The 11,799-nt window shown below is 40.0% G+C and overlaps 1 protein-coding gene across 6 annotated transcripts in view; it reads right to left on the reverse strand.

Annotated features, from left to right (window-relative positions):
* Positions 1 to 11,799, reverse strand: part of LOC5574982 — a 157,758-nt gene that overhangs the window by 12,429 nt on the left and 133,530 nt on the right. For all 6 annotated transcript variants that reach the window (XM_021842040.1, XM_021842044.1, XM_021842032.1 and 3 more), the window contains exons 8-9: positions 3,360 to 4,957; positions 3,084 to 3,293 (exon numbers count right to left, since the gene is read on the reverse strand). In XM_021842040.1, the coding sequence (XP_021697732.1) occupies positions 3,084 to 3,293; positions 3,360 to 4,957 (1,808 nt within the window). The remainder of the gene's footprint in view (positions 1 to 3,083; positions 3,294 to 3,359; positions 4,958 to 11,799) is intronic.

Below are 11,799 nucleotides of genomic sequence, written 5' to 3' on the forward strand. Positions count from 1 at the left end.
TATTTTCCAAATAATAGTTTTTAAAATATTATCAACAAAATAATATTGCTTTCTTACAGAAGTGATCATAAATGTATTAGATATACAGATATTTGTTCCTTTGATTTCGGATTTTTTTGTGTCGGTTAATTCTATAACTCGATAATTCTACAAGTCGATGGTCCCTTGAATATCGAGTTATGGAGAGTCAACTGTAGTTATTTGATCCCTGAGAAGTATCCGATTTAAATTGATATTTTTTGTGATCATTTTTGTGTGTCTCATTTTTTTCTAGCCAATCTTTATTTAGCAAAAAATGGGCTTTTTCGCAAACTGTTTAGTTAGCTGGCGTGCGAGAGATTTAAGAAAACCGAATCGACCACCCTTTAGTTTTAGCATATACTAGCGGTCAGTGACATAAAATTGGAATTCTAACGATGCGTGCCGATGGCGGCCTGGTTTCAGCGAGAATTGCTCTTCTATAATTGCTTCCTTTTTTGCTAATATACCATCTTGATTGGACCATGATTTCTAAATTTTTCGACGGTGTCCGGTATTTGGGTGCTATCCGGCACTGGGGGATCTTCCCCTATGTTAAAAACAGGATTGATTCGGGCACCGTTCTTTCAGCAGGGCAAATAAAAAACTGATTTGCCGCATGCTACAAAGCTATAAAATACTTTATTGAGTATTTTAATTTACATAAAACATACAAAACACTTACAATTACGGTGATTTCTCCACATTGGAACAGAACCAATTCCATGCGCCCGATCTGTCTCTTGTTTTCACTAATTATCTTATGTGACTTGTTTGACAAAACGAGGCATGACAGAGAAACATAAAGTACGAACAATAGGCCTATTCACATGACGTTCCAAAACAGCTGATCGGGAAGCTCTTTGACAGTTCTTCTATGAAAATGACAGCCTCGTGTATGCACCGGTCCTCTACCGATGTAAACAAATGCATAGACGGACCTGTCACATGAAAAGGCCTATAGACATCAACACAAATTACTCCGACACTGCACAGGGGTTCACAAGCTATATTCTCACGTAACACTCCCCCCCGTAACACTTCGTATCGGATACATCATGAAGTTTTACTACCTCTCATCATCAACAATCGATGAGCCTACGTGAGAATTTCGGGTGTACTGAAACATGTAGCAAATTAATAGCCGATTCATCAAAATGGTGCTCTTCGTATAGAAACTTTGGGACATGCTGTACGACTGGTACGCGTTTGACCCTACGTTGCAAATTTGCCTTGTATAACGGTCAGTTGCTCTTAGTCTCGCGTTGTCCGGTTTCCAAAAGATGCTTTGTATCAATGCTGACGTTTTGCTGCTACAGTCACCATTCTCCGATCTATCGAACCTGGTTGAACGTGGTTGGCATCAGATGGGTGATTACGTCGTAATTCTTTGTAGTGTTAAAAACAGGATTGATTCGGGCACCGTTCTTTCAGCAGGGCAAATAAAAAACTGATTTGCCGCATGCTACAAAGCTATAAAATACTTTATTGAGTATTTTAATTTACATAAAACATACAAAACACCTACAATTACGGTGATTTCTCCACATTGGAACAGAACCAATTCCATGCGCCCGATCTGTCTCTTGTTTTCACTAATTATCTTAAGTGACTTGTTTGACAGAACGAGGCATGACAGAGAAACATAAGCTGTGTTCAATGACTTTGATCGAACTTGCTCGGGGTTGGTTGTACTAGCTCGTATTTTTTGTCAACAAATAACTGTCAAAGCTACTTCGAGCAACTCCAAGCTGCTTTCTCAATGAACGCTCTTTTTACTCTTTTTACTAATTTACCGGAATTCCACGTGAAAAAAAATTCGCGCACTTAACAATCCGTATCGCTTCGGAATTTTGCTTTTTTTCCTCAATGTTTACGTTTTTAAACGTCAAAAACACGAGCTACTGCGAGCTGGTTGAACTAGCTCGGACTCTAGCTTCAAACCTGTTTCGAGCGACTCGGAGTTGGTTGGACTCGGCTCAATGAACACAAACCCGAGCGACTCGAAGTAGGTTGGAGTGGCTCAATGAACACCAAAAGCTGACTCGCAAGTGGTTGCAACCAAGTTCGAGCAGCTCGTTGAACACAGCTATAAAGTACGAACAATAGACATCAACACAAATTACTCCGACACTGCACAGGGGTTCACAAGCTATATTCTCACGTAACACCCTATTTAGCAAAAAAATCTCACAATTTAATTTCTGGGTGGAAATCTTAGAAGAATGCTAAAAACCTTGGGAACTGTTGGGCGAATACTTGAGAATTATTTGAAAAAATCCTGACAAATCTTTTGAGAAAACGGGAGCGGGCTTTTACTGCGCGCATAAATTACCAGAAATGATATCCCCTCTTTCAAACGATGTCTGTTCGTGATGAAAAATTGTTGGGCCAAATGTCCATTATGACAAATGATCGTTGTGCCAAATGACACAGACCCGAGAAATCCCTGCAAAGATTCATCGAGAAATTGCTTGAGAAACTTCTAGGTTGACTTATGGAGATGTTTGAGTAATTGTGGTAATTTGTTGACTCTATTACACTAGTCCGAACGACACTAGCCCGAATGCCACATGACCGAATACCGAGATATGAGATGCTCGAATTGCTCTATTGTTGCAGCAATAAGTATAACCTTGAAGGAAAGCATAAATTTGAAAGAAGGAACAATTTCAGCTAGCTTTTTATTTGCTCATGAAGCCAAAAGACTTCTAGGAGATAAGTCTTGAAAGAATAGCAGATGATTATAAGAAGAAAAAACAGTAATATCGATAAAAATTCATTTTCAATAGACTATGTTCATTTCTCGGACTAATGGCATTGGGGCTAATGTTACATTCGAGCTTGTGTCATTCGGACAAGTGATTTTTAGGCTAGTAGAAATCGTAGAATCGTCTTTAGTTAGCTTCAATATGCAATATGCGGCTGGGAAGGAGTTAAATGTGAGACAATTACTACTAGAGTCATCTCCAAGTTTGTCAGAAATTAGCACAGATTTTATCTAACCATTCCATTACATTTTTGTAAGCGAAGGTACCGAGATATGATCAAAACTTGACACTCACCTGGGCGTACCGGCGGTGACGGCCTTCTTTGGAGTCGTATGCAGTAGCTTGTTGGGCGTCCGGGGAGCCGGAGTGGGCGGAGTCGTTGCCTGCTGCTGGTGGCCACCGATCGCTGCTACCGTGCCCAGCGAACCGGCATTGTACCGCTTGGGCGGCACAATTCGGCTAGGCGATTTCAACGTTTTGCTCACCATGGGATCCGAGTTTGCTCTGGAATTTGTATTGAGGAAATTTTTAGCAGAGAATTAAATTTAAAGGGATGAAATTAAAACTTACCGAGTGGTCGGATAGCTGACGGGTCGCGGAATGCGAGATTTCATTGCTCCTCCCGTAGGAGTGTTGCCACCGCTTCGCGGTTGCTGCAATTCCTGCTTCAACTGTTGGCCCTCCTTGCTCAGCAGTTCCCACTGGATCTGCAGCCGCTTGAAACGATTCGATTGGATCTTGTCCTGCTTCTCCCGTTCGGTGGCACTTGAAGGGGATTGCACCGCCGAAGGAGTCGGCTTCTGCGGTGGCTTCTGTGCCATCGTAACGGACATGTTTGGCGAGTTTGGAGGAGTTGAAAACTTGATCTCCGTCGGTCGCAGCAGCTGAGCTTGCTGTTGCCGGACGGGAGTGGTATTGATGGGACCGGCGGATGGGGGTTGGTTGAAGGACACATTTTTGCGTTGAGATAACGCACGGCTGACTTCGTGCCTTAACCGCTGACGGTCGTAAACCTCCTCGGACTGAGCTATGGCATTTTCTGCTGTGGTCGCTTCCAGGAAATGAGCGAGCTCGGCATAGTGTTTCAGTTCTGATTTTGGAACATTGGACAGGAAATGCTCAGTACGCGTACGGGCTTCCGAGTCATCTTCCAAGCTCTGCTGTTGCTGAGCACGGTTCAGTTTGCTGCTGACAGCTTTGTTCAGTTCGAGATCATTCATTTCGTTAAGTTTGTTCAACCGATGATAGTCGTCAGCCGAGGGTAGTTTGGGTGTGTTGGGAAGACGGGCTTGATGCTGGGACATGTTTGGAGAGTTGTTCATTTTGCGAAGACCACTGTCCGGGAGTTCGTTGATTGAGTCCTCTAAGATGAGGTTCTCTTCCGAGAAGTTGTAGCACGGTTCCTGCAGGGACCGTCGTTTTTCCAGGTGCTGACCAGATTTGTGATTCTCCTCAAACATGCTATTTCTCTTGGCCTTGGATGAAGGCCTTTGGACTGAAGTTTTCCTGAGGATACCTTTCGGTGCTACCCGTCCCGAAGGCGGCCTTTCCGCGGATGTCACCTCCGCTGGGCTGTCATACTGATAAACGTACAAGTTATTGCTAAGACCACCGCTACCGCTCGGTCCCAACAAATCCATCTCGGAGTCCGTCAACATCGTAGACGAACCTCGGTAGCCCGAGCTGGGCGGCTGACTAGAACTTCCTCCGGAACTGGAGCTATTGTAGGTCTGCGTGTTGAACATGTTCACGCAATCACAGGTAACTCCTCGACCCCGGCGCAAGGGCGGAGTCATACAGAAAAGCGGCTTCTGCGGAGCATTGTCCTCCGCAATGCTGCATGCATTTGCCTCCGGAATATTACGGAGCAGCTTTCGGTACTCCTGTGGTAACAGCGTTATGAGCGACTTCCAGTCCAACACGTGCTTGTATTCCTTGGCTTTGAGGTTTTCGATGTCGTTCATCGAAACTGGCCGCGTTTTGCGAAGGTGCGTTCGCGGGGCGAAGTTCTCTTTGAACGAGAGCGGCGAAATGACGACATCGTTTTGCGACTTCAGGAAGCCCAAATCCGGGAGGACGTAGTTCGGGTACACAACGAAGACCGGGGCCTTCTGTTTGTCACCGAGTTTGTTCAGGTGCTCCAGGAATGATGGAGGTACCACGCGGACCTGTGAATAGGAATAAATGAATCATTTATTGGCATTGACATACTGTATGTGTAACACAAGTTTTTCTTCTAAATTGGATGAGGAGGGAGAAGCAGGCAATTTGCTAGTTTCTGGAATGTAGTATCCGTCGCAATAATCCTGGGTTTCACGGGTTTTGAATTTACTTGTATTTTGAGTGATTGTAGCTTTTTTCCACCAGGATTATTCAGAGGAATTATTACAGAAATCCTTTAAGCGATATTGCCAAGTATCCTTTTTTCTGGCGTTACAAAATCTGTTCCTAAGCTAAGTGTTCTTATGAGTTTCTTTCTACAGAACTGAGAGCTTGCTTTGTCAATTAATCATGTTTGCTCGTGTACCTATATCATGTAGCAATTTTAGAAAATTTCCAACTCTAAATCCTCGACTGGATGGATTCAAACCCACAACCCTCATAAGCATGTTCTTGCTTTTCTAGTATCATTCCAAACAAATTCCAAATCCTGGAGATTTCTCTTGAAGTTTCTCTAGATATTCTGATAATAATATCTTCAGATATTTAATTCAGCTTTTGCTTGTTACATCCATCCAAAAAATCTTCCAAAAAATCCCCACTGTCTCATGAAAGTTCCATTCTCTAAGCAAGGTTTAAAGAGCCAGCTGAAGTTTTGGGTTTTGTCACGGTTTTGCCCTTTGTAATTTTTGGAATCATAAAGGATATTATTAAGGGTTTCGTTTAGTACTTTTCTCCAATTCAAGCAATTTATCTAGAGAACTCCTCAAATGTCTACAAGTCCCTTTAGATATCTTTTAACTTATCTAGTTCATTTGTTTGAGGCTCAATCGCGTTTAACGCTTTACCGAGCCGAAATCACAAAATTATTATTGTACTTATATACAATCATTTATCTTCTTAAGTGCCAAATTTAGTACGGGATATAACCAGGGTACACGTGGCAACTCGAAGTAAGTGGGCACAAATAATTTTAAAAATGGACAAAGTTAAGATTCTGCAGTTGGGTTTTCTGCAGTTCAACCGGCTGAAGGCATTTCGGGATGCTCGTTTGTCGTGTAATGGCGTATACAAATTTGATGTGGGTTTTCGACTGTCGGATGGCCAGGAACATCAATCCAAAACAAAAAGGACAAAACACAGAAAAAAATGGGGAAGAGAACACAAGAGAATTAAACTTTTATACAGGCGAAGATAGTTGTAAATCATGACAACATGAAGACGATATCGCGGGAGCCTGGAACATAGGGTTATCTAATTCGAGCCGCAAGGGTACCGCCGTATCGGGCCGTATTATGGCTCAATGTCATTTCACACGACGGTATCCAAAAGTTACGCTCTGGAGGCGTCCATTTCCGGAAATTGCCAAACTACGTGATCGATGTCATCATAACCGGAATCGAGACTTTTAACAAATATTGCTCACATCCTGTGCAAATATGTGTCTAGCGAGTAATGGTTGGACATAAGTTTCGATATCACGCAAATGAAATCTCGACTTACATCCCATCCTTTCCACTATGCTCGCAAAAAAAACTCTAGGCGTTATGGAATGTAACTATACCGTCCCAGTTGGCCATTTAGGCTGTGAACCATTTCACCAATTCGTTTAACTATTAGTTAAAATTTGACATTTCGAAAGTTATTTTCCCCTCAAATGGTTAATTTGAGCTTCGCGGTCGATTCATTTGAGCTTTGACAGTCGAGTAGTTATTTCAGAACAAAGTTGAGAGATGGTTAGTTATTCTCAAATTCACGGGAGCAGAAAATAACTTTCGAACTGTCTTGTTTAACCCAGAGTCTATGAATGGAGAGTTACGCAAAGAGAACTGGCAACATGTTCCTCAATAACAAAACATTTAATTATTCTGGCAACCTATTTTACTGTTCGTGCTTTCCAGTGACTTCACTAAAATGCACTCTCAGCGCGAATTTTTGTTTCCAAAGTGTCGAAGAAGAACAAAATTTAAATTGATCTCTGGTATTATTTATAATTGAAAAGTAATCACAATTATTGTTTAGTGGAGAATTGCAACAGCATATACGACAAAGAGCATGTACTAAAAAACATGAGCTTTTTTCAGTTTCCTCGCGGTGAGCAACTAAAAAAACAGTGAATTTCTTTTGCCGCTTGACTGGACTGGATTAAATAATTATATTGTTTTCAAACTAACTAATTTTGTATGGTTTATTGAATTTCAGTTACCGTTCAACTATGAAACGGTTTTATGTGTTTCCACTGATGGAGGGAGATTACTTACATCACCGTTGCTTACATGTAATGATAATGGGGTTCATTCACAAATGATAGGCCCTAAATAACTATAATTTCGTTACATCATCGTATTACACAGCATCTTAAAATGTACATTATTATTTTTACTTTCGTCACGATAGCAATACTCCTCTCGCCCCAAAACGTGTTTGTTTATTTTGCTCGATAGGTAGACGATTTGACAGTTTAATAGGTAGACTTGGTTTCAGTCTTCGCGCAACTCTCCATTCATAGACTCTGGTTTAACCATGCTTCAGAGCAGGGTTATTATTAACCGGAGGGGAAATAACTATTAAGCAGTCAAATTTTAACTAAAAGTTAAACGATTCAGCGAAATGGTTCACACCCTTAGACAATCGCCTTGCCAAGCTTGCCAACCGTGAAGAGAACTTTGACGTATTAAGGCGAAGTAGGCCGTCATTAAAATTTGAACACGTCGTTGATGATTGTTGCGGAATCAAGTCACAATTTCGAATTAAAGAAAGTCAGTTGGTATTGCAGTGAAAAAAAATCATCGTGTGAAATTCTTCTGTCATAAATCTCACCGTCCTCAGCGCCCACCTTTGCGAGAGAGCCCGTCTTCTCATTGCCATAAATTAAGCAATGTGAGGAGACCCATACAAAGGTAATCTTATATGATCTTTCGACCAGTGCACTCATCTGCTGTCTAAATTTTGTAAGAAAGTATATGCTTAAGGCAAAGTAGGCCGTCATTGAAATTTGGTCATCGATGATTGTGGCTAATTCATCAAACTATGGACCAGTGCACGAGTACACCCGTTGACTTTTGAGCGGTGCCGTGTTGTTTATGTGACCATGGCAACTAAATGAATACGGCACCGCTCAAACGTCAAATTAGTGAACTCGTGCATCGGTCCATTGAGAATTAAAGAAAATCACTTGGTTTTGCATTGACATAGCTTACTTTCTGCATGTAATCGCAAACAGTGAAGAATTGGTTTGTGGGCATGTTGGAGATCATCCTCAAAGCGAAGTTGATTGCTGCCAACTTAGCAACATAAACCATAAAGATTCCTGGAGTTTTCGTAAGGCGGAAGAGTTTTCATTGAAAACACCGAAACCAGGGGATCCATTGATACGGGACCTGCCAGTGCAACAACTCTGGCACTTTGCGTTGAAAATACACCCTTCTGTTCTGTTTTTGCACGGGGGATGCGTACCGTAAAAAAAGTTTTCAGTTCAAAATTTCAAAAACTGTGCAAGAAAGTAACACCGTTTCTCGACGTTTCATGCAACAATAAGGTTTTGGCGGAAAAAATGTATGGAAACTTTTTTTGCACGGCCGTGTAAAAAAAATCCGTGCAAAACCAGAATCGGGTGTACCTGGAATTGTTATACAACGAAGATAATCTGGGCTTCCATGAGTAGCTTGGTAGCTTGTTTCATGGACAGATCGTATTCAACAGAGGAACTGTCATTGGTGAAGTGTACACATGGAGGGTTATAACTTTGAAAGCTAATGTCAGATGATAAGTAGTAGAGATAAACTTTCATGAATTTTGACTGCGTATTCAGTTTGAGTATTTCTTCGAAGTTTTCTATAACTAGTGTGTTAATCACTCCACACTTAATAAATATTTTTAGCGAGAGCTCCCAGAATCGATTCTGTAGCGGTAAAACCCCTGCAAGAACCTCTAGGCTCGCATTATGTGTTGAGTGCATACATCCTTAGGCGATACGCAAACAACGATATTGAATTCGTTCCAATATAATCAGGTGGCAGTTTGCTGCTGAGAGAAAACAGAAACAGCCATACTCTAGAACAGAGAGAATGCTTGTTTTATAGAGGTTTATGAGGTCTTCCGGACAAGCACCTCACCTCCTAGAATTTCGATCCTTTTTAGCATTTTTCCATTAAATACCTAATATGGGTTCGCCAAGTGCTTTCTGAATCAAACCAAACTTCAAGGTATTTTGAAGTCAAAGACTGGCCGATGTCTGTTCCCAAAAGATAAGGCCGCTTCCTAGAAAATACAACCAGTTGAGTTTTTTGCGGCGCAAACTCGATCCCTAAAATTGTAGCCCAGGTGAATTTGTTGAAAATGGTCATAATAAACTTTTCAAATGTTTCGGTAGCAATTAGCAAAATTTTCTCATATACCTTTTTTGTTGAAAATTTTGCGTACTTTCATAAAATCGGGTCGAAAAGCATTCAAAAAGTTTATTTAGATCATATTGAAAAATCAACCTTTTTTAAAAAAATCATAACTTTTTTGTCCATGATTTCTCCATCTTGACCCACTGTGCAAAAGACTTCATTTTTTGTCTACTTTAACATATAAAAAAATAAAAAAAAAATCAAAAATACGATTTTTGAGAAAATTGATTTTTAAGCTTTATTTTCGATGTATAAAAAATTACAACATTTTTTTTACAGTGTATATTTTTTCCCAGATAGTCCCAACAATAACCTTAAACTTTGCGGAAGACTCCAAACTGATCGGACAAACCGTTTCTAAGTTATATTATAATGACCGAAAATTGAAAATTATATCATAATTTTGTATTAAAATCGCTGTATCTTTAAAACGGTAAAAGTTAGCCTGATTTTTCCGTAGACCTTTTTTGTTGTAAATTTTGCGTACTTTCATCAAATCGAGTTTAAAAATATTTAAAAAGTTTATTATGACCATTTTCAAAAATTCACCTATTTTCAAAAAAATCATAACTTTTTTGTCCATGATTTCTCCATCTTGACCCACTATGCAAAAGACTTCATTTTTTGTCTACTTTAACATATAAAAAAAACAAAAAAAAAAATCAATAATACGATTTTTGAGAAAATTGATTTTTAAGCTTTACTTTCTTACATTTTTAATTACATTTTTTTTACAGTGTATATTTTTTCCAGATAGTCCCAACAATAACCTAAAACTTTGCGGAAGGCACCAAACTGATCGGACAAACCGTTTCTAAGTTATAATTTTTTGAAAATTATTATGAATTTTTTTCTTAGGCCCTTCTCAAAAGTAAGGCTAGAGTCAAAATGGCGAGCCGATGATGCAAAAAGGCATTTTTGGGCATAAAGAAAGCATGTGCAAAATTTCATCCAAATCAAAGAATATAAAAATGAAATTTGGGAAAAAAGTCGTCATTTTCTGTGGAACCGCTCTATTGTTTGATTCATCCCAGTGATCGAGTCGAGATAGGATGATTTTTTCTAACAATTTCCTTAAACATGAAAACATAGCAATCGGGCAGTATGAATTGTGATCAGACGCTGGTTTCCCAGGCTTTTGAACAGCTATTACTTTGACCTGTCTCCATACAGGCGGAACAATGTTATGCTCCATGAATGTGTTAAACAGGTCAAGCAACCGTCTTTTAGTGATATCAAGGAGATTTTTAAGAAGATTGAACTTTATCATAACGCGTCCCGGAGAGGAATTGTTTGATGAAAGAAGAGCCATAGAAAATTCCAGCATAGTGAATGGTCTGTCAAAAGACTCGTCTCTTGGGATTTCCCAAAAAGGCAGATGACCTGGAGCTGAGTCTGGGCAGACCTTTTTTGCGAAGTTGAATATCCAACGGTTGGAGTAAATATTCATCACTCTCATTTGAAGAAAAACGATTTCGCATGTTTTGAACCACTCTCCAAAGCGCCGTCATTGAAGTTTTTCGTGAGCGGCCATCAATAAAACGGCGCCAATAACTACACTTCTTTGCTTTGATAAGGTTTTTCAACTTTCTTTCGAGCTTCAAGTACTCTAAACAAAGTTCTGAGGTACAATATCTACGAAAAGCTTTAAAGGCATTAGATTTTTTTCGATACAACTGAGTGCATTTTTCATCCCAACCAGGTGTGGCTGGTTTTCTTTTGAAGGATGCACTTGGAAATCGTTGTTTCTGGGACTCTAATGCATTTTTATAAATCAATTCTGCTAGGAATCGATACTCATTCATAGGTGGGAGGGAGTTGGAGAATTCAATACCGAAAGTTACCGCTGGCGCTGATGCAATTTTGGCCAAACGATATTCCTAGTGAGATTAAAAGGAACCTGAATTGACTGTTCTGACCTTTCATAATTATCTATGAAGGAGGTTATTATGGACAAGTGATAACTACCATGAGGATCATCGATCACCTTCCACCTTGACCTTGCAATCAAATGATAGTGAACTTGATTCCAAAGACAGGTCAAGACGGTTTTCTTTGCCATCCGATGAAATACGTGTCACTCACCTGTGTTCAAAATATTCAAATTGAAATTGTCACAATGACTCATACAAAATAGCCGCTCTACATTCGTCCCTTCCAGTACCATTTGAGTTCATATCACCCAGTATTGAAATTGGAGATGAGAGCATGGAGACTGCATTCCAGAAATGATGGTGGTTTATTGAAACTCTTGGAGGAACATAAACAGAAGCAACGCAAAGATCTTTACACTTTACGTTTATTTGGCAAGCAATGATTTCTATGCCTGGATGAGTCGGGATTGGGCTTCCATAGAATGAATGGCACTATTTAATCCCTAAAAGTACTCCCGCTTAAATATCATCTCGATCCTGTTGCGTATAGTGTTAAATTCGTAGAAGTTAAGATCATCTTCA

The sequence above is a fragment of the Aedes aegypti genome, chromosome 1, assembly GCF_002204515.2.
Source record: "Aedes aegypti strain LVP_AGWG chromosome 1, AaegL5.0 Primary Assembly, whole genome shotgun sequence".
NCBI lineage: Eukaryota > Metazoa > Arthropoda > Insecta > Diptera > Culicidae > Aedes > Aedes aegypti.